The sequence below is a fragment of the Nelusetta ayraudi genome, unplaced genomic scaffold (genome assembly GCF_046127955.1).
Source record: "Nelusetta ayraudi isolate G7.1 ecotype Tasmania unplaced genomic scaffold, CSIRO-AGI_Nayr_v1 ptg000048l, whole genome shotgun sequence".
Taxonomy (NCBI): Eukaryota; Metazoa; Chordata; class Actinopteri; order Tetraodontiformes; family Monacanthidae; genus Nelusetta; species Nelusetta ayraudi.
In genome coordinates this window covers 12482215-12508725 of record NW_027466098.1, presented here as the reverse complement: position 1 = coordinate 12508725, position 26511 = coordinate 12482215, and the positions used below count along the sequence as shown (strand labels likewise).

The following is a 26511-nucleotide window of genomic DNA, read 5'->3' as shown; positions in this document are numbered from 1 at the left end:
GTTTCATTAGACACCAGTCAGATAAATATCCAACATCTATTTCAGGTGCACATTAAAATGGCCGTTATTGGCCAGACAGTGACATCTGAAGCTGATTTTGGATGACAAGCGTCTCGTTGTGCACCCATGTAACATCTGCTAGTGTTGACAAAAAATAATGGCAGAATTTAGTGCCAGTATCAGAATCAAAGTGCCTCCAAGAAATTAAATGAAAAAAAGAGCAACAGCTGGCAGCAGCTGCTCCAGCTCCACAACACAATAAGAAGAGGTGTGATGACACAGTGAGCTGTACATCATGTCTCTTACGGCTGCCACCCCACCTACACCAGATGATTATGTAATCCAGCAGCAAGTTTATTACCTAACCCCGCACTGCTCGCCAGATGGGGCTCCTCGGGACTCTCACCGGAGTGAGGGTCTCCAGTCCGCGCACACCCGCGCCCACCTCGCCCGGGGCTCCTTGACTTTGACAAAGGTCTGACGATCCCTGGGGCTGCAACGCATCCGGCTAGCGCGTGCACGACGGCGGCGGCGTGCAGCAGCAGCAGCAGCAGCACCGGTGCGCGCTCCCGGCGGCGGCGGCGGCAGGCAGCAGCAGCAGCGAGTCGAGTGCAGCGGCGGATCCTCCTCGGTGAAGCAGCGGGACCGCGGCAGAGGAGCTGGTAGTGGAGGCACGCCGGGGATGACTCCCACCACGCCGCCTCGGAGATGTCGCAGCCCGGTGCCCTGAAATGTCTACCTCAGACGGTCGGCGTGCGTGCGGGAGAAGCATCGCGGGCGCGATGGGACGCTGACGGCGTGTTTGCTGGAAGCCGCGAGGCGTAGAAGGAGACGGCAGCGCGCGGTTACAGGTAGGCAAGTGGCGCCGGGCACGAGCAAGACGAGGCGGCCGTCATCTCGACCACCCGATCGCCACGCGGATCTATCGATCCGCTCCTTTGATATTGCGTTCGTAGCGGATATATATATATTTATTTTTTTTGCGGGCGCGGGCGCGCACCCGATGTGGGTGTGTGTGTGCGTGCGTGCGTGCGTGCGTGCGTCGCTCGCACCCAGCCGCCTGCTGCTGATCCGTCAGGCCCAACAGGTCAGAGTACATCGCCGGTGAACTTTTCCCACTGGTTCCCAGTAGGGCTCCCACTAATGAGAGTGTGTTGCAGTTGCATCACAGCCTGCGGGAGGATTTTGGTGCTGTTTTTTTCCCCCTAACTCACAGCAGTGTCAGTGTGGGTGGGCATGGGCATACATGATGGGCAAAAAAAAAAAAAAAAATCCAATGTTGGATGCCACTGTAACAGCCTTGTACACGTCAATATTAGGATTTTATTTAGTGCAAGTTGGTGTGTTTGAAGGCCGATGCTCAGTCAACCATTGATAGTTAGATCATATTTTGTGGATATCTTCGAGTTCACAAGGCAATTTTTTATTTTTTTTTTTGCTGGAAGACGATTGTGGAAAATAGTTTTGTGAGTCTCGCGCCCACAATGACAAAGTGTTGACAAAGTATCGTGGTTTGTGATGTGTGATAGACACAAAATGGTCATTGAGGTCTTGGCGAAAACCTCCTACATCTAATTATTTATCATTTTCTGGGCAGACGTGCCTAGCGTTGTGTATTTTCCACCACTGAGTGGTAAAACTCTGCTGCCATGATGACATAATTAATTAGTATATGTGAGCACTGTGATTTAGACAGACATTTGTTTCACCAGCATCATGTTTGGGCAAAATTGTCATGGCAAAGACAAGCAGTATTATTATTAATATATGTTTCTACTTTGACAATTTCACAAAAGACAAACAACTGTTGTCACTTAACTCATGAACAACTAAGATAATATTTGTATTTAAGAAGAGGTTCACCTGTAAGGTGGCAATAATGTCCCACCTTTGGTTTACAGTGCTACTCTGGTTTACTTTGGTGCGAACAAAAAAAAAAAAATCCTTCTCAGTTTCATTAAGCCAGAATAAATATTTTGAAACAGTTTTTGCATTATTTCTGTCTGATTTAATTTTCCACAGCCAAAAGCGGTAACTTAACCTCATGGGGCCTCGGATGCTATCACAGAACAGGAGCTTTGGCGATGGTATCTTGGTCTTCGGTAAATTGCCTTTGACTGGATATTTTGCATCATGAATAGTGAAGCTGATTATAAATTCTGCCTTGTGATGATGCCTGTAGTCCCAAGAACCAGTATTTGGAAGGTCTGGGAGGAAAATATGGCACACGTTGGGGATTTTAACAATGTATTCCAACTTTACAACACTTGTGCACTGTTGTGTTGGCAGTGCACTCGTTAGGAATTTCTAAAGGTTTGCAGTAGCTGCATCGTTGTTGCGTTGTTTTGGCTGGAAGCTGTTACGGTGTTCACGTGTCTGATATTGTGTGACACCTTCGCAAAGCTAGTGAACCAACGCTGTGCTTCAGCCATCACTCTTAAAGGAAGCAAAGAGAGCAGAGAGAAAAAAAAAAACGACCCTGTGCTCTGCACTGTGAGGCTTAGGTGACAGATCGGCCGCTTGATTAAATATTTGGGACTTTGTTGTCGACAACTTAATCGGCCTGCTGTTGGCCCCGCCCTCCGTGCTCTCGGCAGGATCACCCCGACTCTGAAGGTTGCAGGGGCCAAGCTGACGAGCTGTGCCACTGGCTGAGTGTGGGATGAAATAGAGTTAATCTCAGTCGGGTAGATTTCAAGAAGATTATGGGATCATATGACCCTCCTCCTTCTCCTCCTCCTCCACCCCCCAAGAGGTGAAATGAGTGACAAATCCCCAGTCAAGATGGAAGAGCTGCAGCAGCAACACACAAGTGCAAGTTCGGGGTTCTATGTTGATGATGTCATCATGTTATTAGTGGTAATTTTGTTGATGTGGCCGAGATTTGTTTTTTCACTGCAGAGCTATGGGATGCCTGTGTCTCAACTGAGATAAAGATGAAGTAATGTTAAATAGCATGGAACTATGTTTTTGGGAGATGTGTTAGCTTACTCTTCTTTCTCAAATGTTTTTTTCCACTGTTGCGATTTTGGATCGCAAAGAAGTTGCAACAGCAAAACACCCGGGAAGATCAGAGTGGAGAATTAAAAAAAAGACAAGTTTTTAAGTTCTTTAAATCTTCACATTGCAAAACAACTGCAGTGAAAATGTCACAATAAATCATCTTAAAGTCAACTTGCCACATACAAACAGCTGTAACGCGTTAGCAGAGCCCACAGAGCAAGCGGTTAGCCCTGCTGCTGAAGCTGTTTCAGCATCTTTGCCCCATCACAGGTTTTCTTTTTTTTTTTGTTCTGCCATCCACTCCACCCACAGTAGAGCTGCTTTTTCTGTATCACTGCTGCACCAGCTGTGGCCCCTTCACCTCCTCCAGAGATGGTGCAGTGTAGTTTTGACTAGGTGTTTGATGCTATCTTCCTATTGCTGCTAATCCTCTGTAGCCTGGGGGTAGGAAAAAAAAAAAACTAAATTCACATTCCAATCCTGAGCTAGCTAGCTAGCTAGCTTTGCGAGTGTTAGTTTAAGCTCTCCTGGGGAGAAATTTTTCGCCAACAACCAACAAATTGACACCCACCGGATCAAGTTAACAGCAACAAAAAACTTGGATTGACGTGCACAACTAACATCTAGATAGCTGCTATAGGCTCAGTCTCATGAGTCAAACATCAAGCTGAAAAGCTGAACCATTAACAGACACACGGACGGACCTCTCAGACCTCAGCATCTTGAAGGTCACCAATTAATTTACTCATTACTCTGTCCGTGAAGTGAGGGGGAGGAAAGTCGATCCTTTGCATCGTTTGCTTGACCCACTTTTCAAACTGTGTGCTAAAACACACATATATATATATATGGAAACCATCCCTTTGTGATGTCACAACAGGCTCTGATGATACCTCACCAGTAGCTCTTTTCGGTCCTCTGCGCGCTAAAAAAGGCCAAATGTGCCAGAAGTTTTTTTGTCTTCTTATTTTGGGCTAATTAACCCTGTGAGGCTGCTCCGGTGGAGTTTTGTAGAGAGAAATAAAGACCTGATAATGAGTGTAATGGGCTTTTAACGTCTCATGAGACATTATATTGTCTGACATAATCTTTTATACATCTTTTATGTGCATTAGCATTTGTTCATTTAGTGTTTACTCCCCTCGAGCCAGAGCTAAAGTTTTTCATGTTCCGCCCCTCTGTTGGCTCCCTGCTCATCCCTCCTCTCACATACCAAGACTGAGCTGTGACTCACGGATGCATCTGCTGTGTGCGTTTGTGCATTTGTATGTGTATGTGTGTGTGTGTGTGTATTGTAGCTACAAATATGTAGGCAGCCATTTCTCACCAGTCTTCTTACAAACAAGCTGATAGCGGTTGCCTGGATGGCGCGTAGGCTGCCCTAGTTTTGGGCTGCAAAGAGCCATGTAGGCCATCAGATAACAGGCCAACGTCCTTCTCTCGCAGAGGCCGTTTTCACACATTGGAACCTTCCTCTCCTCTTTAAGCCATGGCAGGCTAAGGTGTAGCACAATGAAGAATAAGAAGCCCATCAGCATCAGCACCCAGTTCTACACTAATCTGATTTTCAAAAGTGTTTTGTATGCTGACACGTGCTGACGACACCACAACTCCCTTCAAGTTTCCTTTTGATATTTGAGTGGTTTCACTTTCTGTGATTGCCGCAGTAACACACTCTTCCTCTACACCGCCTTCTGCAGCTCTCTGCACACAAGCTCTTACACTTTTCAGTCCTTTACTTGGCGTCCATCGTGTGTCTGATGAGCTGCAGTCAGCATGGTCAGCTGCTGTACTCGTGAACCCCGTCCCAGCAGTAATCACGGAATGCTTGGAAGGACGTTGACGCTCCCCTCCCTACGGCTTCGCAGAGCAAACATCGCACACACGGACACTTAAAAGGCGTCATCGTCATATTTCTGTGATTATGCTGCACATATTTTCTTGTCTCTTTTTTTCTCTCCGTAAATTTTTCAGATGCATTCTTGGAAACCTTGCCGCCTTCTTGCATAGCTTTCACAAGTGTTTTGTTTTTTTTTCTCCATCTCTCTCCCCCAAGTGGCCTCTTTGGAACTGCACTTGATGGAACGCTATTAAACAGAGAATTAATTTGCCCGCGGTGCAGAGCACCGGCTCCCCCCCTGGCAAAGGCTGCGATGCCTGTGAGATGTGGGCCGAGCAGACCTGCGGGCTCTTATCTGCGTCCTCTGCCTGTCTGCTGAGTCATGAAGCTTTTTGAGCGAAGCCGCGAAGGGGCTGCTGGGAAACTGCCACAGCGGCAATCAGGCGTGATGAAGATACTGGTTGTTTTGGTTAGCTGACCTGTTTGGAGAGGAGCTGAAACTGCCTGCTCCTTGTTAGAGGGACTTTTTTTTTGTTGAAGTGCTCCTCTGAGGTTTAAGGAGGGGCCTTCCTCTGTTTGCCTTAATGCTGAGCACCCTCGTCCATTTGGAGCCTGGTCATGGGAAAGGCGTGCGGGACTATCAGGAGGAGTCCAGTTACACTCGATCAGTGCGTCCCTACAATCCCTCTCTTTGTTGGCAGTAAACAGAGAGAGGTGTGGTAATTGGAAAAAAGTGGCCCTGGCAGTTTTCCCAAAGACTGAGTGAATAATCCGAGTCCTTTAACTTGAACATCTCAACTATTTGTACTGAAAAAAACAAACAAAAACAAAGTGGTGGTTGTTTTTGCCTTCAACGGATGACCGGGATGTTAAAATAGCAAATCAAAACAAATACACCGAGTCCTGATCCAGACAGGCAGAGAGACCAGCACGAGTCCTAATAGAGTCAGACTATCACGCTCCTGTTAGCATTGCCTCCCCAGCTCACAGGCTCTGGCTTCAAATTGTTCTTATTACGCTTTCGGAGGTTACATGGCCACGCTCCATTTTTCCTCTGTAATACAAGGACACCATTAGGATGATGTTTAGGTCAGTGTTTTAAATCATAGTAGATACATAGTGAATGCAGTTTACCATTGTGTTGCCGCAGGGCGTGAGTCTTATTAGTACTGCCACCTCACAGCAGGAAGGTCCTGAGTTTGTATTTTCTGTGTAGCTCTTCTTGTGTCTGCGTCGGCTCTTTGCTGAGTGCATTAGAGAAGCCGGTGACTCCAAATTACCCGTGAGTGTAAAACGCTTGTGTGTCAGCCTTGTGATGAACGGGCAGCTTGTGTAGGGTTTAACAAGCCCTTGTGATGGCTGTGGATCAACCCCAGTAAGTGGTGACTGAACATGGATGAATAAATATCTCAACAACAGTGAGACCTTTTTTTTTTAATAGCCATTATGTATTATTTGATCCTATAGAGAGTGAAAATATATACAGTTGTTTAATATAGTTTTCTATATTTATCCTCCCTCTGGGGGCCTCTGTGTGGAGTAGGCAGATACTTCCGATACTCCAGCACATGAGACTGATTGGTGGGTGTGAGCGTGAATGGTTGTCCGGTTGATGCCCTGATAAACCCGTCCAGGGTGTGACCATCTTCACCCTGAGAAAGCAGGGACAGCACCCCAGCACCTCACACACCTGAGCGCAGCAGAAGCGGTTAGAGAAAATAAATGGATTTCATTATCCGACATGATCAACTCCTTTAACAATTTCTGTTGTCGTAGCAGGAAAACGAAGGCTCAAGATGTTTTTCTGGGCCGTTAAGGGAAATAAAGAGAACAGAATGGCCCTAAACCTGCATACGATATCAAAGAACCGTCTTGAAAGCCGCTCTGGCGATCTCGACGTCTCCTCGATGAAGGTTTGCGATCGTTTGTTTTCGCTCCAAATTTAAATAAAACTGTCAGCGCAGCGGCGGCGGCGGCGGCGGCGGCGGCGCCGTAGCGAGGCTCGTGTCCTCGTCAAAAGCCGTCCGGTGAATTCTCAACCGCGGCACGCAGCGCCAAGCCAAGGGCAGCTCGCGGCGCTGTAGAGTGATGTCATCGCAGATAACGCTCTCTCCTCCGTGGACGCATCCTTGAGTGTCTCTCGCAGCGCCTTCAAGTGGGTCGACGTCTGGCGGTGGCAGCATCATCATCCTGCCTCCTTCTCCTCTTCCTCCTCCTCCTTGCTAACCGCTCGCCCATCTCTCTCTCTCTCTCCCTCTCTCTCTCCCTCCCTTCCTCCCACGCTCACGTTTCCTCCACAGTGGGCTGTTGCAGTCGGGCGGCACCATGGAGGCTGCATGCGTGGTTGCCGCGGTGATTGAGAATGCTGCCTCAGGACCCCGGGGTGAACCAGGAAGTGATGACATCTTCCAGCGGTGAGTTTTCCCTTTGTGTGTGTGTGTGTGTGTGTGTGTGTGTGTGTGTGTGTGTCTGTGTGTCTGTGTCCGTGCACATGCCTGTGTGTGTTTTTTTCTCTGCCTCGTTGTAGCGACCAGAACACCACCGGATCAGAAGATCTCGTCACATTCGCTCACAATAAAAGTTGAGCTGAATGCGCCTGCACTGCGTCCACTCCCAAAATGCACCGAGTCACATTTCAAATGAAGGTTTTTTTTCCATGTCGAGCACTCCTTTGTGGCCGGACTGCCTTTATGGCTCCTGAATAGCTGAGCTGAGCTGAGCTGAGCTGAGCTGAGCTGAGCTTTGCCCTCCTGATGCAAACAAAAGGACGGCCGCCTTTTCTTTTTTTCTTTTTTTATTGTTGTTGTTATTGTTGTTGTTGCTGTTGATGACCCCGCCACAGTGCAACATGCAATCTCAATTGAAAGTTTAGATTTTGGTCATGTTCTCAAGTTTAAAGGGTCCGGTGAGTCAATTTTTTGAGGAAGCCCGTCCGACAGTAAGTTCTGTATTTAGGTCACTGTCAGGTGAGCTTCCTTAAAAAAAAAATGGCGGCGCAAGATGGCGGCTAACGGTTAGCAAGAGCCTTTCTCGTTGTATATCTTTTGCTCAAGGGTTGGGAAACCAAATGACTTTTATTTATATATTTATGGGCAGTATGTTAAGCTTTTACCAAAGTAAGTATCATCTATCAAGCCAGATTCTGCACATTGGACCTTTGCAGAGATTCTCTCTGAGCTGAGCCGCAACGAGTCACACGTAGGTGCCCGGGCCTCACATTTTCCAATCCTCCTGCTCAATTCCTCCCTCTGCTGTCCGGATGAAACAACTGCAAAATCCTATCGGCGTCTCCCAGACTGCATGCTACGTTAGCGCTGCCTTTCATGTGTGTGTGTGTGCTTTTTTTAAGCGACCCACTTGTGACGGATTGTCTGATTCCACAGGGATTTGCCGCCGTCCAACGACCAGAGTAGAGACGATGCCTTACCCCAAGACACCGACGACGTCCCCGCGGAGGAGAGGGAGCCGGAGGGGACGTCCACTGCCAGGGTACACGCCCACTCACACGCACGTGGACACACGGAGCTCTGACTCATTATAGAGTGCGAGTGGCGGTGTGAACACGGAGCTAATGGATGAGTCGCTCGTCCGCTCGAGTCACACTGCGGCGTCACCGTCCACGCGGCGTCACTGAGGTAACACACGCTGTCGCAAATGGCAGCAGAGCGGCGACGGTTTGTTGTGGACGTGTGTTTTGGACGCGTCACCTCCTCGGTTTGGGTCCGAGAGTTGTGCGTTACGATGGTAAACGGCTTGAGCCAGTGAGTGTGTATTGCAAATGACGTCACGGGATGAGGACGTCGTCGCAGGTTCCTGTTATTTTGTACTTTGCCTTAAAAACAAAAATTAAATTAAAATAGTGTATTACGCAGACATCTCTCGTGACCAGATGTTTCTAACGTGTTTTAGAAAAAAACAATCTTGCAATGAGCAGTTCTGGGAATCAGCCTTTGTGTTGTCACAAAGGGCACTGATACCTCTTCACAGTGTCACAGCACATGATTATGAAAAAAGAAAAAAGAAAAAAAAATCAAAGTCCGGCTTTGCTGGAATCACAGTCAGTCCGTTAGTTTTGTACTATAAACATTTTGAATCATAAAGTCATATCTTACGATACTACCACTCTGCTTATGTACATCGATAATATGACTCAGCCTGCTGTTACATAACGCTGTAGTAAACATTGTGAGACAATTGGCAGCTTAGCATAACATAGCAGTGCCTTGAAAGCATAAATAAAACATGTAACATTTAAATACCATTTAATGAAGAATTTTCTGAACCTATTTTTCTGACATTTACTTTTCTTTTTTTTCTTTTTTTTTTTTTTTTGCTGTCACGGTCTAATGTGATAGTAACGTGTCCTCTTGGCGTTGTGGCAGGTGAGGAGTGATGACATCACAGAGCACCCAGCCGAGCCCCTCCTGCGCTCCTGCCTCAGCACGGCCAGTATGAAGGTCAAGAACATGAAGAAGTAGGTGCTGCGCCGCTGCCGCTGCTATTATGGGCTGTAAAACGGGCCTCTTATCCAGGCCACCTATAAAATGCTGGGCGAGGCTCCGGCGGACACTGAGTCAGTCTGTTCCGCCACAGAGGCCTAATCCCTCTCTGGCTCTGCTCTCTCCTCGCTGTGTTGAATACTGATTGGGCTTGTTGCGCTATGTTTTTTTATCCAGGCTGACGTTCCCGAGAGGTCACTTCCCCAGGCTGGCAGAGTGCGCCCACTTCCACTATGAGAATGTTGACTTTGGCAACGTGCAGGTGAGTTCCGAGTGCTTTCGCAACTCCGATGTTTTTTCGCGGCTGAGAGTTGTTTGTAGGTCTCTTCCTTTGGCCGGAGTTCAATGGGCCTGGTTAAAATTCTCCAGAAATACTGCTGTCTTAAAAACCCAGCACGACAGTTGAATCAATGTGCTTCTTTATCAGGCCGGCGCTTCGTATTGCGTCTGATCTTTTTTGTTTTGTAGCAGCTGTAATTCTTTTTCTGATTGTTCCCAAATCCCCTGGATTTACCCCACCTACCCTCTGAGTTAGGAGCCTGTCCACAGGGTTTTTGGAAGAAAGGCACATTTTGGAAGGGAATTTGGTCCCCATATGTCTGTCAGATCTGTTGGCGTGAAGATTTGCTAGCATGTGACATTAGCCTAGACTTGCTGCTTGTGTGCCAAGCGTGCGTGGTGGTTGACTAAACTTGTACCAAAGCGACTTGGTAGCGAAGTGAAAACGTGATGTCCTGCGTCGCTGCTTTTTTGTGAAAATGAACAAAAAGTTCTCAAAAAAGAATCCTTGCTAGCTCTTCGTCCACAGCAGTTGTTTACAAGCTAGCTACAAGCAGGTTCTTTTTTGTGGTCTGTGGTTCTTGAACGCATCCTGACATGATGCTTCCAATGGAAATGGGCAGTGAAAAATGAACATTTTTCCAATTTTGCAGATGAAAAATTAACTAATCAGAGGAAAACTAGACTGATATTTATTTATTCACAAATAGTATCAGACTTTCCACAGTTATTTTCACACTGAGGCCGCCATCGTGTCCCACCAGCTGGTGGATTAATCATTTGCATTATGGCACATTATTGTGGGCACTCGCCCTGCGTGAGTGCAGACCTGTAAATCCTCCCTATTAGCTTGACTCCAGCCAATGATGTCAGGCGCAGAGTCAATGAGGAAATGCAGCAGAGTGTGCAGGCTGGAATTCTCTATTCTAATTCCTCCACTGTTGGACACAGTCCCATGGTTCATGTTGTGTAAGCCCACCCGCTCGGCTGCCACACAGGATAAATCCTAGTCAGTCTGATGATCTCTTGATTTTTTGTTGTTGTTGTTGTTTTGTACGCAGCAGATAAAAATGATTTTTCACATTGTGCTTGATGCAGACATGGTGGCAATATTAAAGTAAAGGCGATTTGGAGTGTTTTCCATTTGCCCGTCGACCTCTGCTGCTTCAAATTTTTTGTATTATAAATAGTTTGCAAAGTATTATATTCATTTGAATTATGGATTGTTTGCAAAGTAAAAGAAAAATTGCACCTCCCACTCTACCTTTGCATTGTTGCCGTGACTGTGACAGACTTCTTGTCAAAGTCTTTTTTTAATTTGATCTTTTCAAATACATAAACACAGTCGAGAAAGTTTTTTTTTTTTTTTTTTTTTTAATCAGTGTTTAATGTAGAGTGACGCTATTCATTTTGCCAACAGACACTTTATTAGAGCAGAGAAGGCGCTCACTGCCGTGCATGCAGTTCACCTCGCTTGCCAGCAGAGAGCAGCCGCCATCTCTCCACAAGGGGAGATGCTGCCGGGGAGGCTGCGCACAAAGGAGTGCACGAGCCGCGCATGGATGCGGGTCTCGCCGCTGAGATGCGCCGCTCACGGAGCAGCGCAGTGAAGCCTCTGACTGGACGTCTTGCCGCTGGTGACGTCTTCAGCGGCGAAGAGGAAGCTGCACGGCAGCCACGTTGACCTTGAAAAAGCTCCACCGGGACACCAAAGGCCCAGATGGGCAGAGTGGAGGCGGGGGGCGCATGAGTGTTGCATGAACACTGAAAATGACAAAAAAGACAAACACAGGCGGTGTGTCCTCGGATGATAGATATTTTTACTCCTGTGATGCTATTTCAGATTCACGTCTTGACTTCAACTCAAAAGCTGGAGCCTTTGTTCTCCCTGCCGCGCCTCCCACGACGACTCGGCCCTGTTTCTATATTTACAGCCCTGGGAGGGGGGAGGACGCTGATCAGGTCTCCTGTATCCTGACTGCGGAGCAGCATCGGGAGGGCAGACGGTCTGTGTCTGCACAGCCTGACGGATGGCTGCAGATTAGCTCCGCCCCGCCTCCAAAGCTGAATGCGTTAAATTGATGGAGGCTCGTCTATTCATCTCATGCTTTACCTCGCCGTGATGGATGAGTGCACGCGCACGTGTGTGTGTGTGTGTGTGAGTGAGTGAGTGAGTGAGAGAAAGGAGAGCAGCGTCTGAGATGGGGGGAGGGCTGAAGGATGCGGAGAGGGATGGAAAGAGGCTAGCGGGGAAGGGAGGAGGGGGAAGGGAGGGGGGTTAAGACACATAGTGGGAGGCGTCTTCTTTTCACAGCTTTGAATGGAGCGGCAGGCGCGTGGCGATCCTAGTGAGTGGCTGAGTGAGAGTGTGAGTGTTGTTTTTGTTTTTTCTTCCTTTGCGTGAGGCGGGAAAGGACGGCGCGACTGAAAAGAAAAGAAAAGAAAAAAAATCTGCCGCCCTCAGCCAAGACTGACTGAGCTTGCCGGAGGAGGCGACGCTGCTGCTGCTGCTGCTGCTGCTGCAGCGGCGGGGCTGCACACAAAGAGAGGGGGGACACTTCCTCCAGCTGCACCACAAGGATGCCTGAGATGCTGTAGAGGCAGCAGGTAACCCAAGCGCATTTGTCCGTCTGTCACTGTTAAACCTCCGGGACGACAGGATGCTTCTGCGCAAAGATCAATAATTCAAAAAAAAAAAGGAAAAAAAAAAAGGTTTGAATTTTGTCTTTAATTTGGAGGAGGTGCTCCAGGAGGCGTCAACCTCAGAGAGGAAGTGATGCTCCAGCACACCTCCTCTAAGATTCTCTTTTTACTTAAGAGTCGAACAAACCCGTCTGATCTCGGTTGTTCATGCAGTCCCGTCACTGGCAGCGCGTTAATATAGAAGTCAGGATCCTTCCCAGGGTTGTTTTTTAAATCTTTTGGTCTTGTTCCTCGTCATCCTCCATGGTGCCGGGTAAATAGGGCGCCGCGTGTTGTGTAACATCTGGATGAGCCGCTAACGGATATAAATAACCAGAAGTTCCCTCTTCGCTTCCAGGTCTTTGAAGTCTCTTCTTCTTCAGCCGAGTCTGTCTGTCAGCTTGTTCCCAAACTGCTTTCATTCTTCCCTTTCCTTTTTCCCGCAGATAGAATTGTCCTGGGGAGGGAGAAGTATAGGAGGAAATCTGTGCTAGCGACTTATGTTTTATGCATTTCTTACTGCGATGCGATTATGAGTTACTTCTTTGCAGAGGGAAACGACTGAACACTAATTATTAACCATGGTTTTAATGATCTAAACGCCTCTGAAGAGCAAGAATGTCAAAAAAAAAGAAGTTTTATTCCGATCAGAAACAAACTTGTTCTTTTCGTTTTTTACACATTTCTTTTTAACTCGAGTGTTGAAGGCTGCCAGACTCAAACATGCCACTGAAACAAAAGTGCTTTTTACTTTTTAATGGAAATATGGAGTCGGACACGGTGTTCCTCTTGCACCGCAGGTATCATGCTGTGAGGCCTTTCTCACGCATGCATTATTTACATATCATGAGTCCTCTCAATGTTATCGCCTCTTTTTCTGCTCTTCTTTTTTCTGCAGTTGGCCTTTGCTGAGGGACAGAGTGAAGGACCCAAAGTTGGACTGGACTCTAAAGAGCTGCTCTACCTGGTCCAGATCACATGTCAGGTAAATTCACAGCCAGTTGGAATATCATGGGAGCTATTTATTTATTTATTTGTTTATTTATTGGTCATATTGTGATCACTCTGACTCTCCTGTCCTGCGTCAGGGACGAAACTGGCTGGTGAAGAGGTCCTACGAAGACTTCCGGGTGCTCGACAAACACCTGCACCTGTGTATCTATGATCGGCGATACTCGGAGCTGAGCGAGCTGCCCAGATACGACACCGTACAGGACACCGTGGAGGTACCGCAGCTGAAATCGGACATATTTATGCATTCAAAAAAAAATTATTTTGCAATCAAGATGAGTTCCTTTCCATCGCCATGTGTTTATTTTTTTCCTTCCGTTCTTGTGACTCTCGCTCAGTCAGTGACCAGGATGTTGGCCACCTACCTGTCCCGCTTCTCCTCCATCGCCGACAACAAGATCAACTGCGGTCCGGTTCTCACATGGATGGAGGTATCTCCTGGTTTACCGGCTCCTCCTGCAGTGTCTGTTAGAGAGTGACTCGGAGGGCACGACCCCATTTATCTATTTCAATATTTCATCCGCGCTTTCAATATTTAAATGAAACTGCATCCTAACAGTAAAAAAAAGTGCCTGCCTCTCGCTCAGCTGATGCGCAGAATTCAGCAGCGTTTTTTTTTTAATTTTATTTTTGTTATTTTCGGTTGCGAGTGTCGAGAGGGGGCGTGGCCTCCTCGCGGCCAGCCAGCAGATGCTGACACAGTGTGACAGAGCCACCGGCTGCCAGCGTAGCAGGCACGGACAGCTGACGGTCTGAGCTAACAGACTGCTGCAGCCTTGGGCTCGATCTGCAAAAGTGTTGTGATGTTTCAGTGACGAGCGCCTGCGAGTGTGCATGAAAGCGGCATGCAGCACGCGGCCGTTAACTGTTCAAAGCCAGGTTTAACCCAGCAGAGGGATGGTGAATTAGAGTATTTCATCTTAAATCAGCCATCAACTATATACTTCCATAGGGCATTCACATGAAATACTGTGCGATTAAAGTTGGGCATCCTCACAGTGGCAATCCTGCATGGATTTCACAGCTCCGATATGGATGAAAGTCAACAAATGACTGTTTATTTTCTTTTCCTCTCCCCTTGATATTTGTTCCTCGTTTTGGATAAATACTAATTTTGACCCTGGAGACTTGAGAATTGGCCAATAACGCGCAAAGACAAGCCAGCGGCGCAGCACAGAGAGAACAATAACGTAGCTAATATCCTCCATCTGGAACACAGAAGCGCTGTGCTGCGTTTACATCCTTTTCATTGCTTATTTTGAAAAGCTGGCTTAAGAATCCCACCTAAATCCTGTCCTGTCTGACGTCTCTTCCAGATTGACAACAAGGGGAACCATCTGCTGGTGTCAGAGGAGGCCTCCATCAACGTCCCGGCCATCGCTGCCGCCCACGTCACCAAGCGCTACACGGCCCAGGCCACCGATGAGTTGACCTTCGAGGTGAGACCTCCCACGCACTGGATTTGATCTCCTGATGATTCTGAATGCGTTTTGACTTTACTCTGACCGTCTGTCTCTCCGCGGCGCAGGTGGGAGACATCGTGTCTGTAATAGACATGCCTCCGAAAGAGGACACGGGCTGGTGGAGAGGGAAACACGGCTTCCAGGTGAATCATTGCTCTACTTTGTCTAAGGTCGATTTTCAAAAGAATAAAAAAAGTGGAATAGCTCATTTCTCCATCTAAAATAAAATGTAGAAGGTCACATGGAGGCATTTGAAGTGGAAGATGTTAGAAATTGTGTCACCAGCTGCTCACTTGCAGTTGAATAGTAAAAATCATCTATTTGGATGAATCTACGTGGCTCGTCAGTGCAAAATGTGCTGCTGAACGAGTGCACGAAGCAGAGATGGGCTGCTGTTTTAACTTGCAGTATAATTCAAGGCAAAAGACGCTTGTTTGCCATGGGGTGTCAGTGAAACCATGAGATGATTCATTTGCAGGAACAAGGACTGTAAGGCCGCACTGTGACTTTTTTCAGAGATATTTGGACTTGTTGAGATTTAGCATTCTGTCACCCTTTTGATGCTCAGCTAAGCTAGAACGGTCATCCCAGTGACTTTCAGGCAAGTCTGAGGCGTGACCCAATTTTCCAAAAACAACGCAAGTTTTTGATTTAACTTTTAAAAAAAAAAAAGACATTTTCAAACACATTGAGAATTTGCATTCTTTCACCTGTTTTCATGGGAAGCTGTCATAGAACGGTCATCTTAGGCAAATCTGAGCTGTGACCCAAATTTCAAAGAGAAACTTTTATTGAGCCTGAGGCAGTTTGTACCCTCATGCTAGCTGACCTATTTCCACACCTAGCTCTCAGCACTGGTGCCCGCAGTTAGCAAGTCTTTCTGCCCTCTTCATCACTCCTCTACTTTGCTCATTTCCTTTCCCGTTTGCAGGTTGGCTTCTTTCCCTGCGACTGTGTCGAGCTCATAAATGACAAGCTCCCACCTAGCGTGCAAAGCTCGGTGCCCAAACCAGGTACTTTGCACTGTGTGGCGAGAGGATTTGTTTTTGCTGGGTTAATGGATGACTTTATGAGCGTGTGCCATCCTCATCAGTGTGTAAAAAGCACGGAAAGCTGGTGACATTCCTGAGGACGTTCATGAAGTCGCGGCCGCCGCCCCAGAAGCTGCGCCAGCGAGGCATCTTGAAGGAGCGAGTGTTCGGCTGCGACCTGGGAGAGCATCTGCACAGCTCCGAACATGAGGGTGAATTGGATTTTCATCTTTCACGCTGCAATTTACTCACTGGAATTCCCATCACACAGAAACGTTCTGTTTCCTGCTGGGATGCTTCTACACTCAATATCTACAGATTGTTTCTATATTTACTTGTTTTTCCTTTGTGTTCTTGTGTTTTAGCACATCACGATTCTCTCCATGCAGTCCCGCAGGTTGTGAAGAGCTGCACTGAATTCATAGAGAAAAACGGAGTTGTAGATGGAATCTACAGACTCTCGGGAATTTCATCCAACATTCAGAAACTCAGGTGTGCAAACAAATAGCAGCAAGGCCTCATTTCGGTGGCATTGTTGTTTTTCAAGCGCTCAACTTTAATTTCATGTTTCTGTGGATTATTATGGGCTGTTTCACGCTGGAATTAGACCAAGCACCTCAGCATTGAACATTATTATCAACACTTTGTGTCATGCAGTTTTCCCATATTGTCACTGTGTGGACATTTCTATTTTTATTTGAACCGTTTTAACCTCGCCTTGTTGTGCTTGAATGGATGGATGAGTTAGGAAGTGCATACGTTGGCCAAAGTCTACCTAACCCCCCCTCCCCCGAGTTACATGCCAGCTTTATTCTCTAGTTCTAGTTATATATTAACAACACGTATGTTTTACTCTCATTGCATGTATTAATGGTGAGTGGCTTCATGCTCCCCCAAGTTTCGGAGCAAATTACAGAATTTATCCTGCGTTTAATTTCATTGAAACTCTTCAAAATATGTTGCTGGAGAATTTTTTGTCAGTGTCGTGCATCTCTTTTCTCGCATCTGGTTCACTTCACGTCTGCAGTGTCCCTGTGAAGCGCCATGAGTCGCCCTGCGTCTGAATGATAATGTTGTGTGAATAAACACACCCTTCCTCTCTGCTGTCCAGGCACGAGTTTGACTCGGAGCAGATCCCTGACCTGACGAGGGACGTCTTCAGGCAGGACATCCACTCGGTGGGCTCCCTGTGCAAGCTGTACTTCAGAGAGCTGCCCAACCCGCTGCTCACCTACCAGCTCTACGACAGATTCTCGGTGAGAACCAGCGGAACTGGGGCAGGGATTTCCGCCGGGGATAAATGTGGGAATGGGAACCGGCAAAGCTGTTTGGCATCATGAGGACAAAACCCCTCTATTCTTAAAATATAAGAGCGGGAGAAACAATAGGAAATTCCCCGCTCCAAATGGGGTCATTGCATTGCACTGAGCTTTCCAGGGATGGTGGGAGGAATGGGGGGTGCGGGGGGGGGGGGGGTGCACACGTATCAACCGAATACCAGATTAAGCAAACCCAAAACATTTTCTGCTCTGATCCCAAGCGCCAAAGACGGAGAAGTTTAGGCAACTGTGTACATGTGATTACAGTGCGCAGTGATGCAACGCTTTATCCTCTGCGCCCGCAGGAGGCCGTGTCTGCAGCCACGGATGAGGAGAGGCTGGTCAAAATCCACAACGTCATCCAGCAGCTGCCTCCGCCTCATTACAGGTCACGTTTACGGCTCACTGTTGCACCCTGGTGGACTGAAGCGGAAGCGCATCACAGCTGGGCGACCTGCTGTGATGCTTGTTTTACTCTTGTTTAGAAATACAGAAGAGACGCATTTTTTCCCCAGTGACTCGTCCATGTAGTCCTTTAATCGGAGACTGGTGCCAAAGTCTTGCAATATGAGAAGAAAGTGCAGATTCTGAAATGTACTTAACTAAAACAGTAAACCAGGTTTTTGCGATGAATGAAATGAAACAAAATGTTTATTTATTTTGCAAAAATGCAGCAAAACCAAACTGTAATCAGTAATTGTTATGAGCAGTGAGCCTTAATTGAAAGTTCATACTTTTAATAATAATAAGCAATGTTATTTTCTACGTTTTTCACTTTACTAAAAACATACTAAACAGTGACCACAAAACCAAGGTACTCTAAAGTAATCTCCCTCAAAGATATGATCCCCTGTTATATTCAACGACAGAACAGCATAGTTCATATATCTCTAGTTCAAGCAATAACAACTATAATAGATACGTAAATTACTTTGAACATAATTTGTATCTTTTCAACACAAAAATACTGATGCTCTACTTGTTTGTCCCACAGGACTCTGGAATACCTCATGAGACACCTCTCCCACCTGGCCACCTTCAGCTCCACCACTAATATGCACACCAAAAACCTGGCTATTGTCTGGGCCCCGAATCTCCTCAGGTGACTTTTTGGGATCATCATCCTGTGTGTCCAGTTCAGATTGCTGTCTTTGAACTCTCTGCCTCTGAGTTTCTTTGTGTGCCGGTGATTTTGGCTGTTAAACGAGTGATGGACCTTCCGTTGCCTCCAGGTCCAGGCAGATCGAGTCGGCATGTTTTAGCGGCACGGCGGCCTTCATGGAGGTGCGAATCCAGTCGGTGGTGGTGGAGTTCATACTCAACAACACCGAGGCTCTTTTTAGCGCCAAACTCAACGCCATCATACGGGAAAGCACAGGTGGGTTGACACAGTGAGAGAAGAAGGCCACATCTATTCTGAGCTTGTGAGTGGGACTTGATTATAAACAAAACAAAACAAAAAAATCTCTCTTTAAGGAAACAACACCTTATCCAGGCCCAAGTCCCTGCTGGTCTGCTCTCCGTCCACTAAGCTGCTCTCGCTGGAGGAGGCGCAGGCACGCACTCAGGCACAGCTGGGCTCCCCGGCCACCACCCCCTGCCTCAGCCACAGTGACTACATCGAGGTCGGCGAAGGACCCGGAGCTCTGGTCGGGAAATTCCACACAGTTATCGATCTGCCGATGGAGAGGTGGGTCAAAGGAATCTGCTGAAAGCTACAGGAAGACAGGATGCCATCTGATTTTAGTGTTTTGGCTTCATTGAATAATCAAACGTGCAAAACCGACATAGCAAAAACTTTGAAGGCTCCAGGTTTAGTATTTAAAAGTCTCTTTAAACAGACTCTTTAGAGAAAAACATTTGGCCGAGTTAACTGCATGTTGTGTTCAGTGGCTGGTTGGAAATATGTATTGCTCTCGTGTGTCGTAGCAACAAACGGCCTCCTGCTAAAGCCAAGAAGTCTCCTGTGGGCAACTGGCTCTCGTTCTTCCACCTGGGGAAATCCCAGTCGGTGTCCAAACGCAAGCTCAAGCGACACCCCAGCGAGCCCAACGAGATCAAGAGCATCGCGCTGCCAGGTGATCCCCCCCCCCCATCCCCCTCCTCCGTGACTCTCCAAGCGCTTCTTTTTTTTTTAAGCGATTCTCTGAATTATCACGAGTGTTTGTCGTATCAACAGCAAAAAAATACAACCGTGTTCTGACAAATTGTGCAGGTGGACGGGGAGACACTGGCACACTGCGCTCGACCAAGAGTGAGGAGTCTCTCACGTCTTTGCACAACTTGGAAGGTGATTATGCATTTAGTCTCTACGCCTCACCCTTGCAGTGTGCACATTTCTCCAATTTGACTCTAATTTAGGGCTGCAGTGATTAGTCAACGTAATGAATAACGTCGACAACATAAATTCTTCGACGCAAAAATTGAAGCGTTGATGTGCGGTGTTATTGTAAATTGCTGAATGAAAAGAAATCACACTGCAGCCGCTACCTGCTCATTTTTTTTTTACCTGCAGTGCGGTACTGAGCTCTGAGGGTGGCGTTGCTCGTTGTTTACATCCTGCAAAAACAGAGAAGAAGAACGGCTTCTTCTCTGAAGAGGTTGAAAAACTCCAAACCAGAGTTTCTAAAGTTTAGGAGTATTTTATAGAAAAATGAAGCAGCCAAACACGTCAGGTGCAAACACTGAAGCTCACCCAGCATTCCAGGGTGGCACTACGGCGATACGCGAACACCTATCGTCATCGAGTTCACAAATAACGTAGACGACGATGTTTTGAATTACACACTTACTTGTCAATTAATATTATTAAATTAAACACAGGTGTGATTTAAGATAGTCAGGTTAAAACAAAAACAAAAAAATCAATAGATTAGTCGACAACAAAAATAATCCTTGGTGGCAGCCCTGATCTAATTTACGCTCGTTTTTAATTTCAGCCGAGTCTTCCGCATACTGTCCCCGCCGACCTCGGTCGACGAGCGAGGCCGTTTCCCTGGTGGGCAGGGACGACGTCCGCAGGAGCCGCAGCAAAGAGGGCCACCGAGGCCACCCGCCGAGAGACGCCTACCGCAGCCCCGACAGCATCCACAGCGTGACGAGCCTTTCACCTCAGCAACCGGACGAAGAGCTGGATCTCTGCCCGCCAGCCGCCGGCATCTCCAGTCTGGACTTCGACCCCATGTCCTTCCAGTGCAGCCAGCCCTCAGCGACGCCCCGGCTGCAGCAGCAGCAGCAGCACAGGGAGAGGGGCAAGTGGAGGAAGAGCGCTGGCTGCTCCAGCGAGTCGGAGCCCATCTCTTCTCCAAACAACAACTACAACATCAGTCGCACTCAGTCTCCGGACATCAGCCCGGGTCTCTGCCAAGGTAGGGAGACGGCCAAACTCCACCAGAGGTGGCAGAAGCAATCGCATTCTGTACTTACGTAAAAGTACAGATAACTGTTTAAGAAATACTCTAGTAAAAGGAAAACTACTGATTCCACTTCTTCACTCAAGTAAAAGTAAAAAACTACAGGTTCTGAAATACAAAAGTAAAAATGTATTTTTTTGCTATAAATCAAACGGTTTGATAGATTTGCAACAGACAGAATTGTGACAGAATAATCTGGATTAAACTGACTAGAGGTCTTGATGAGCATCCGGATCATTTTGAACAGTTTTGCTACTCAGTGCTATATTTGTTTTCTTTTTCAACTGCTGCACAACTAAACTGTAATCAGTAATAGTTGTGAGCAGTGAGCCATTATTGAATGTTTACACTTTTACCAATAACTAATTATTTTTGACATTTTTATTTTTCTTTGGACTGAAAACGTACTGAACAGCAACACCAAAGCAAAGGTTACTAAAAATAATCTTACTTTAAAATATGATCCACTTTCATATTGAACTACACAACAGCGTAGTTCAAATAACTCCACTTCAAGCAAAAAAAGTGAATTACTTTAAACGGAGTTTGTATCTTTTAAACACAAAAATTACAAGAATATTTTTCCATTGTAAAAAGTACAAAGCGCAGATATTTGTGTACAAATGTGGGAAGTAAAAGTAAAGACTCATCAAACAAATAAAGACTCAAGTAAAGTACAGATATCTGAAAAATCTCCTGAAGTGCAGTAATGAAGTGTTTGTACTTTGTTGCTCCGCCTCTCCTTTCTCCCCGGGCCCAGTAGATGAGTGCGACGCCCTGCTGGAGGAGGGCAGGGCGGCCCGAGCCGCCCACCTGTGCCGCAGCCCGCTCAGCTCGGCCAGCCAGGCGTCGGCCCTGACCGACCGCACGCAGTCGGCCCAGAACCTGCCCGACCCAGGTGAGAGGCGGCGACCCCAGGCGTCACGTGACCGCACATAGCTTAGCCTAACTTTAAAGGAGAATGCATTCCCTAGTTTCTTACGCGAGCCTCTGTGTTTTGTTTTCCCATCATGTCTTACCATAGCTTTGTTTGTCCTGTCATACTGTAGCGTTGTTTGTCTTATCCCTCCCCAGGAACAGATAGACTTATGAGTTCAGTGTCTGTTCTCCCTCCTCACCCTCCCTCGATGAGTGCCGCACGCAAGTTGGCTCTGGCTCTGGCTGAATCTGCCCACAGGGCCAGCAGCGGTTCCCAGAGGAGGGCCGACGTCCAGAGGGTGGGACCTTCGGACGAGAGACCGCCGCGGCCCTCGGTCCTCGACCTGAAAGTCTACCCTCAGGAGCCGCTCGCCTCTCGCGGCCCCTCAGTTCTTCCCCACCAGTGGCACAGGCCGGCGCCGGAGAGCCACTGCTGCCCTCGCCCGCCGCACTTCTTGCCGCCGCGCCTCGGCTCGGGCTCCTCGCAGCTCACCGACGGGCAGGAGAGCGCGTGCAACTTCACGCCTAATGTCAGCCCGCTGGGCTCGGGCAGCCTGGACGAGGGCAGCGACCGCCGAGAGGACCGGGAGCTACTGGCGGGCGACGCCGAGCCCGCCTGCCAGAGCGTCGGCGTCTCCACGCCCACCCAACTGGCGTGCTCCGCCCAGAGCCCCGTCACCTCGCCCGTCTACGTCAACGCAGACTCCATCAACATCTTCAACTTCCGGGCCGTCCTGGCGGAGACCGCCATGCCCGCCTCCGTGGAGGAGGTCCTCCCGCGTCCGGCGCAGGCCCCCTCGGCCCGCCACTACAGCCCGGAGGAGGTCGGATCGCCGGGCCTCGACCAGGACGTCTACAGTCACCCGCGTCAACGCAACCGAGCGCCTTCGCAGTCCCACTGCCCCCGACCGGACGTCCTGCCGCACCTCCTCTTCGGGCCGAGGGGACTCTACCGGCAGTCCTCCGAGAGCCGCCACAGCACCCTGGGCTTACGGCAGCCGCTGTCGCCTCAGTGCAGACGCTACCGCGGGGACGAGCTGCTCGTGGGTGGGCGCCAGAGGCAGCAGGGCCCGTGGCAGAGGGCTGAAGATCGCTTTGCGGGGCAGCCGGGTATCAGGAGGGCTCGTTCCTTCCACGCCCCCCAGTATAGCCGCTACGGGCCGCTGGACGCCGAGATGCTGCCACTCGATCCTGTCTTCTACGTGGAGCGGCGGTCCGGCCAGGAGTCGCCCTACCGGAGGTTCGTTCAGTCCGGCATGCAGCCCGCCCAGCAGTTTGAAAACACGCGTCCCAGCTACCGCTACAACCCTTACTCCGGAATCAACCCGGCAGACGGCGGCCGCTACCCAGAAGAGGAGCCGAGCGACGTCCGCCATCGCGAGGCTTACCGGGGAGGCGGACGGGCGGATTACTACAACTTCTCGCCGCGCCGCGTTCCGCCCGTGAGTAGGGAGCTCTACGCGGAAAACAGGGACGGTGACTTTTACGAGGGCAGAGACGTGGAGATTCTGGAGAGAATGGTGTACCATCCGGCCAAGCACGAGAACGCACCCCGGTGTAAAGACACGTTTCCGGCCGCGTCTCCGAGCCTGAGTCCCGTGTCGCCGATGGACTCCAGGAACAGAGACATTGCGCACACGAGAAGCAAGTCGGACCCCGGGAACGCCTGCCTGCTCTCGGCAAACAGATCGGAAAATCGAAACGCCGCGCTCGCCGTGTCCCCGACTTCCCAGGGGCCCAGGCAGCCCGAGCTCGACGTCTCCAGGCGGCACTACGGCCACCCGACGGGCGAGGACGTGGCTCCGCCACGGAGGATTCAGATCAGGCAGAACCCACCTCTTCGCAAAGTCCCCTCCCTCCCAGAGAGAGGCTGTCCCAACCTCAAAAGCACGGAGCACAACAACAGAAGCCATACGCGGAGTCACGAGCAGGAGCGTCTGATGATGGCCGGCGGCGGCGGCGGGGGCGGTGGCGGCGGCGGCTACTCTGGCGTGGCAAAGCCAGGCATCCTCAGGAGGGCCGGGAGGTCGCAGAGCACCAGAGAAAACCGACACCACTATCATCAACACGCCCAATCCCCTCTGGATCCCCAACACCTGGGCACCTTTTCCTCCCAGCACACCAGAAGGACTCAAAGCACTAAAGTCAGGCCCACACAGTACGACCAAATGGAGGGGTATTACGCAGTGCCCAAACCCAAACCCTCCAGATCCGGCAAAGCTGCGTCCGGATATTTGCCCGGCCAGGGCTGCATGTCTCCCCGCGGGCACAGACTGCTGTCTAAGGCTCTGGGTCACGAGGCTTTACACCAAGCTGCCCTGCTATCAGAGGCCGGGGCCTTCGACTGAATCCCACCCGCCACTTTTGATCTTATTCCTTACTGGGGCCAAAGGAGAACAGCACTTTATCCTCCGCCAGACCAACAGACTGTTGTCTTGAAAGTGTGTTTATTCTAAAATTCAGGAGCTGCTAAATAGTGTGAAGTGAGGCTGCTGCTGCTGCTGCTGCTGCTGCTGCTGCTGATCATACTGTTGTCTTTTTGCTGGTGTAGTTTTTCATTTGCGACGGCTTTAGGGGGATCTCAAAGGGAACAAGTTAAATGTACACAGATATATTGTCACAAATCTAGAGATCAGCAAAGAGCAGGTCGAGAGGCATGTGGGTAAATTATCGGTTTATAATTTTTTTTGTTTGACGCTGAAGCGAGGAGGGATGGAGAGCAAAATTATACTGGTTTTCATCAGTGTGACTGAAGTATAGGAATGTGTATAAATATCATTTATTTCTAATGTATGATATTTGTATAAATAACACACAACTAACATGTGGCCAATGTACTGTACATTTTGTTTTCTATCCTGGTCTACTCAGACTTCAACAAGCACTTTGGAGAATTTACTGTGGATGAAACACATTGTCTTAATGTAGTAATGTATGTATATATATATATATATATATATACATATATATACACTGAGACAACAAAACACATTGTCTAAATGTAGTAATGTGTACATATATCAGTGACGTGTGGTGTGGTTCAGGCTAGTGAGACGCTGACTCCATCAATCGATTTACAAATACATGAACCCAACAGAATAGATTATTCACCAGATGTTGAGAGATTACTAAGAAACCCTTACAAATTAATGCAGAAATCACAAGGTTATTATTATTAATTTTTTTTTTACTTCCATCGAGTCTAATGCAACAATGACGGCGGCTCACTGTGTGGAGCGGCACTAATGAACGTCTTCTGGGCCTAGTAGTGCCCCCTACCGTGAGGCAGGAGAACTGCCTGCCTCCTCTTGTGCCTCTTCACTGCCGTTGTTAAAGATCGCTGAGCACACGAAACAGATTACACACATATTGTAAACATCAGGTAAACTATGGAAAGTCAGGAGAGATGGGATGGCGACTTACGGATGCATGCATGGCAGAGCAGTGTGCAAGGGGTTGCACAATCCAAGGTGAGGCCCAGCTGCCTCATCGTCTGACTCTTCTCTGTATTGAAACAGAAATGTTAAAATTCTGTGATTTTTTTTAATTCAAATAAAAAAAAATAAAACAAAAACTAGGAAAAATTAGTTTATAGTGCAAACCATTTGATGAATACAACCATGTCATTTATTTGTTTATCACGTATTTATCTTTTCCATGATGCCTCCTCTGCCTCTGGTGACCACATGTTACTGATATGTGTATATACATACATATACATACATACATTATACATATATATACAAAAGATATACACGCATATATATGTGTGTGTGTGTGTGCGTGCGTGCGTGTGTGCGCGCGTGTGCATTTTTCTGTCAGAAAAAGCTTGCTTTGAATAATTATTATTAACATTAAATGAGTACTTCTGGGGGCTAAATGGAAGCGGACCTCATGGTTTTTAACTTTGGAGTTTTTCTTTGCCGTTACGGTTGTTTTAATATTGTAAACTGCACATTTGAAATAACAAATGTCATTTCTGTTATGTTAAAAAGCTACTGTGGCAAAAATATGCTAGGCATCCGTCAATGCAAATGAGCTCCATTCAGTGAGGTGAAAAAGTGTAATTCGTACAGCATTGGTGTTTTGTTTCAAAATGGACTTCTCATGAGGAAAAAAAAAACTTAACAATAAGCTGTTTTACATAAATTAAAATGTTTTATTCATTAAAGATTATATTTCAAATCCTGACATGTAGAAGAGGATATTTCGCTAAGACATGTTAAATGGATTATTTTAGTGAAAGTCTTACAAAAATAAAGATGTTATATCAGTGGTAGTAGTATCCTGAATTATTTTGTTGTTGGGGGGTATTTATAGAAAGATAACCACTTTTTTTTCTCACCTACTGACACATCAAAAGGCCCAATCTGACTTTGAATCTAAGCACAGCGCATTTTGTGTAACAAGGTTCAGCTCCAGGTTCTAGCCAGTGAGGCCACTCACATATATATATATATATATATGTATATATATATATTTTTTTTCCAGTCATAGTCAGACTTGTAGTTTTCCACTACCGTATAAAACTGACTCATTATCTTATCTGAGGCACTTTATCAGTCTTTGCAGAGCTCTCACTAGAGCCACAAACGACTGTGTGACAGATTGCAGGACTGGGCTGCAGTTTGTGGGAGACTGCTGGTTCAAGTTTGAGAGAGAGAGAGAGAGAGAGCGAGAGAGAGATTCAATAATTAACAAGTGTGAATCAAGAGATTGTGGTTTCAAATCTCAAGTCATTAGGTTTTGTTTTGTTCTGGGCTTTAAGGATCTTAGACTGCATAATATCCTAGAAAAATTTGAATAATTATAATTTTATTTTTTTTAAAGTTGATACTCCAATGAGAAAAGCTGGAATCTGACGTAGCATCTTTTTTTTTTTTTTTCCTCTCCGGCCTCCTGATTGAAATGGCCACTTGTAAGACTTTTTTTTTTAAAGCAAATTTTAAAAGTCTTATAGAAATCACAGTTTAGCAAGAGACATGGTAGAATATAAAATCTCAACATGTCTGACAAAAACCTTCAATCTACCCAAAACTCACTGCTGTCCAAT

The 26511-nt window shown here is 47.6% G+C and overlaps 1 protein-coding gene across 2 annotated transcripts; it reads left to right on the top strand.

The window, feature by feature from the left end:
• Nucleotides 1–152: 152 nt before the first annotated feature.
• Nucleotides 153–25734, top strand: LOC142895392 (uncharacterized). Of its 2 annotated transcripts, none has more exons than XM_076036393.1 (23): nucleotides 153–851; nucleotides 7144–7257; nucleotides 8227–8332; nucleotides 9226–9317; nucleotides 9520–9604; nucleotides 13202–13288; nucleotides 13392–13529; nucleotides 13653–13745; nucleotides 14631–14753; nucleotides 14843–14920; nucleotides 15709–15790; nucleotides 15871–16020; nucleotides 16198–16300; nucleotides 16920–17064; nucleotides 17433–17515; nucleotides 18122–18229; nucleotides 18360–18505; nucleotides 18604–18817; nucleotides 19057–19205; nucleotides 19343–19417; nucleotides 20067–20495; nucleotides 21301–21438; nucleotides 21615–25734. In XM_076036393.1, the coding sequence occupies exons 2-23, from the start codon at nucleotides 7169–7171 to the stop codon at nucleotides 23804–23806; spliced, it is 4905 nt and encodes a 1634-aa protein (XP_075892508.1). In that variant the 5' UTR covers nucleotides 153–851; nucleotides 7144–7168; the 3' UTR covers nucleotides 23807–25734. The 2 variants fall into 2 exon arrangements, with proteins under 2 accessions (XP_075892508.1, XP_075892505.1); XM_076036390.1 differs by having other exon boundaries at nucleotides 155–851; nucleotides 16174–16300.
• The last annotated feature ends 777 nt before the right edge of the window (nucleotides 25735–26511 follow it).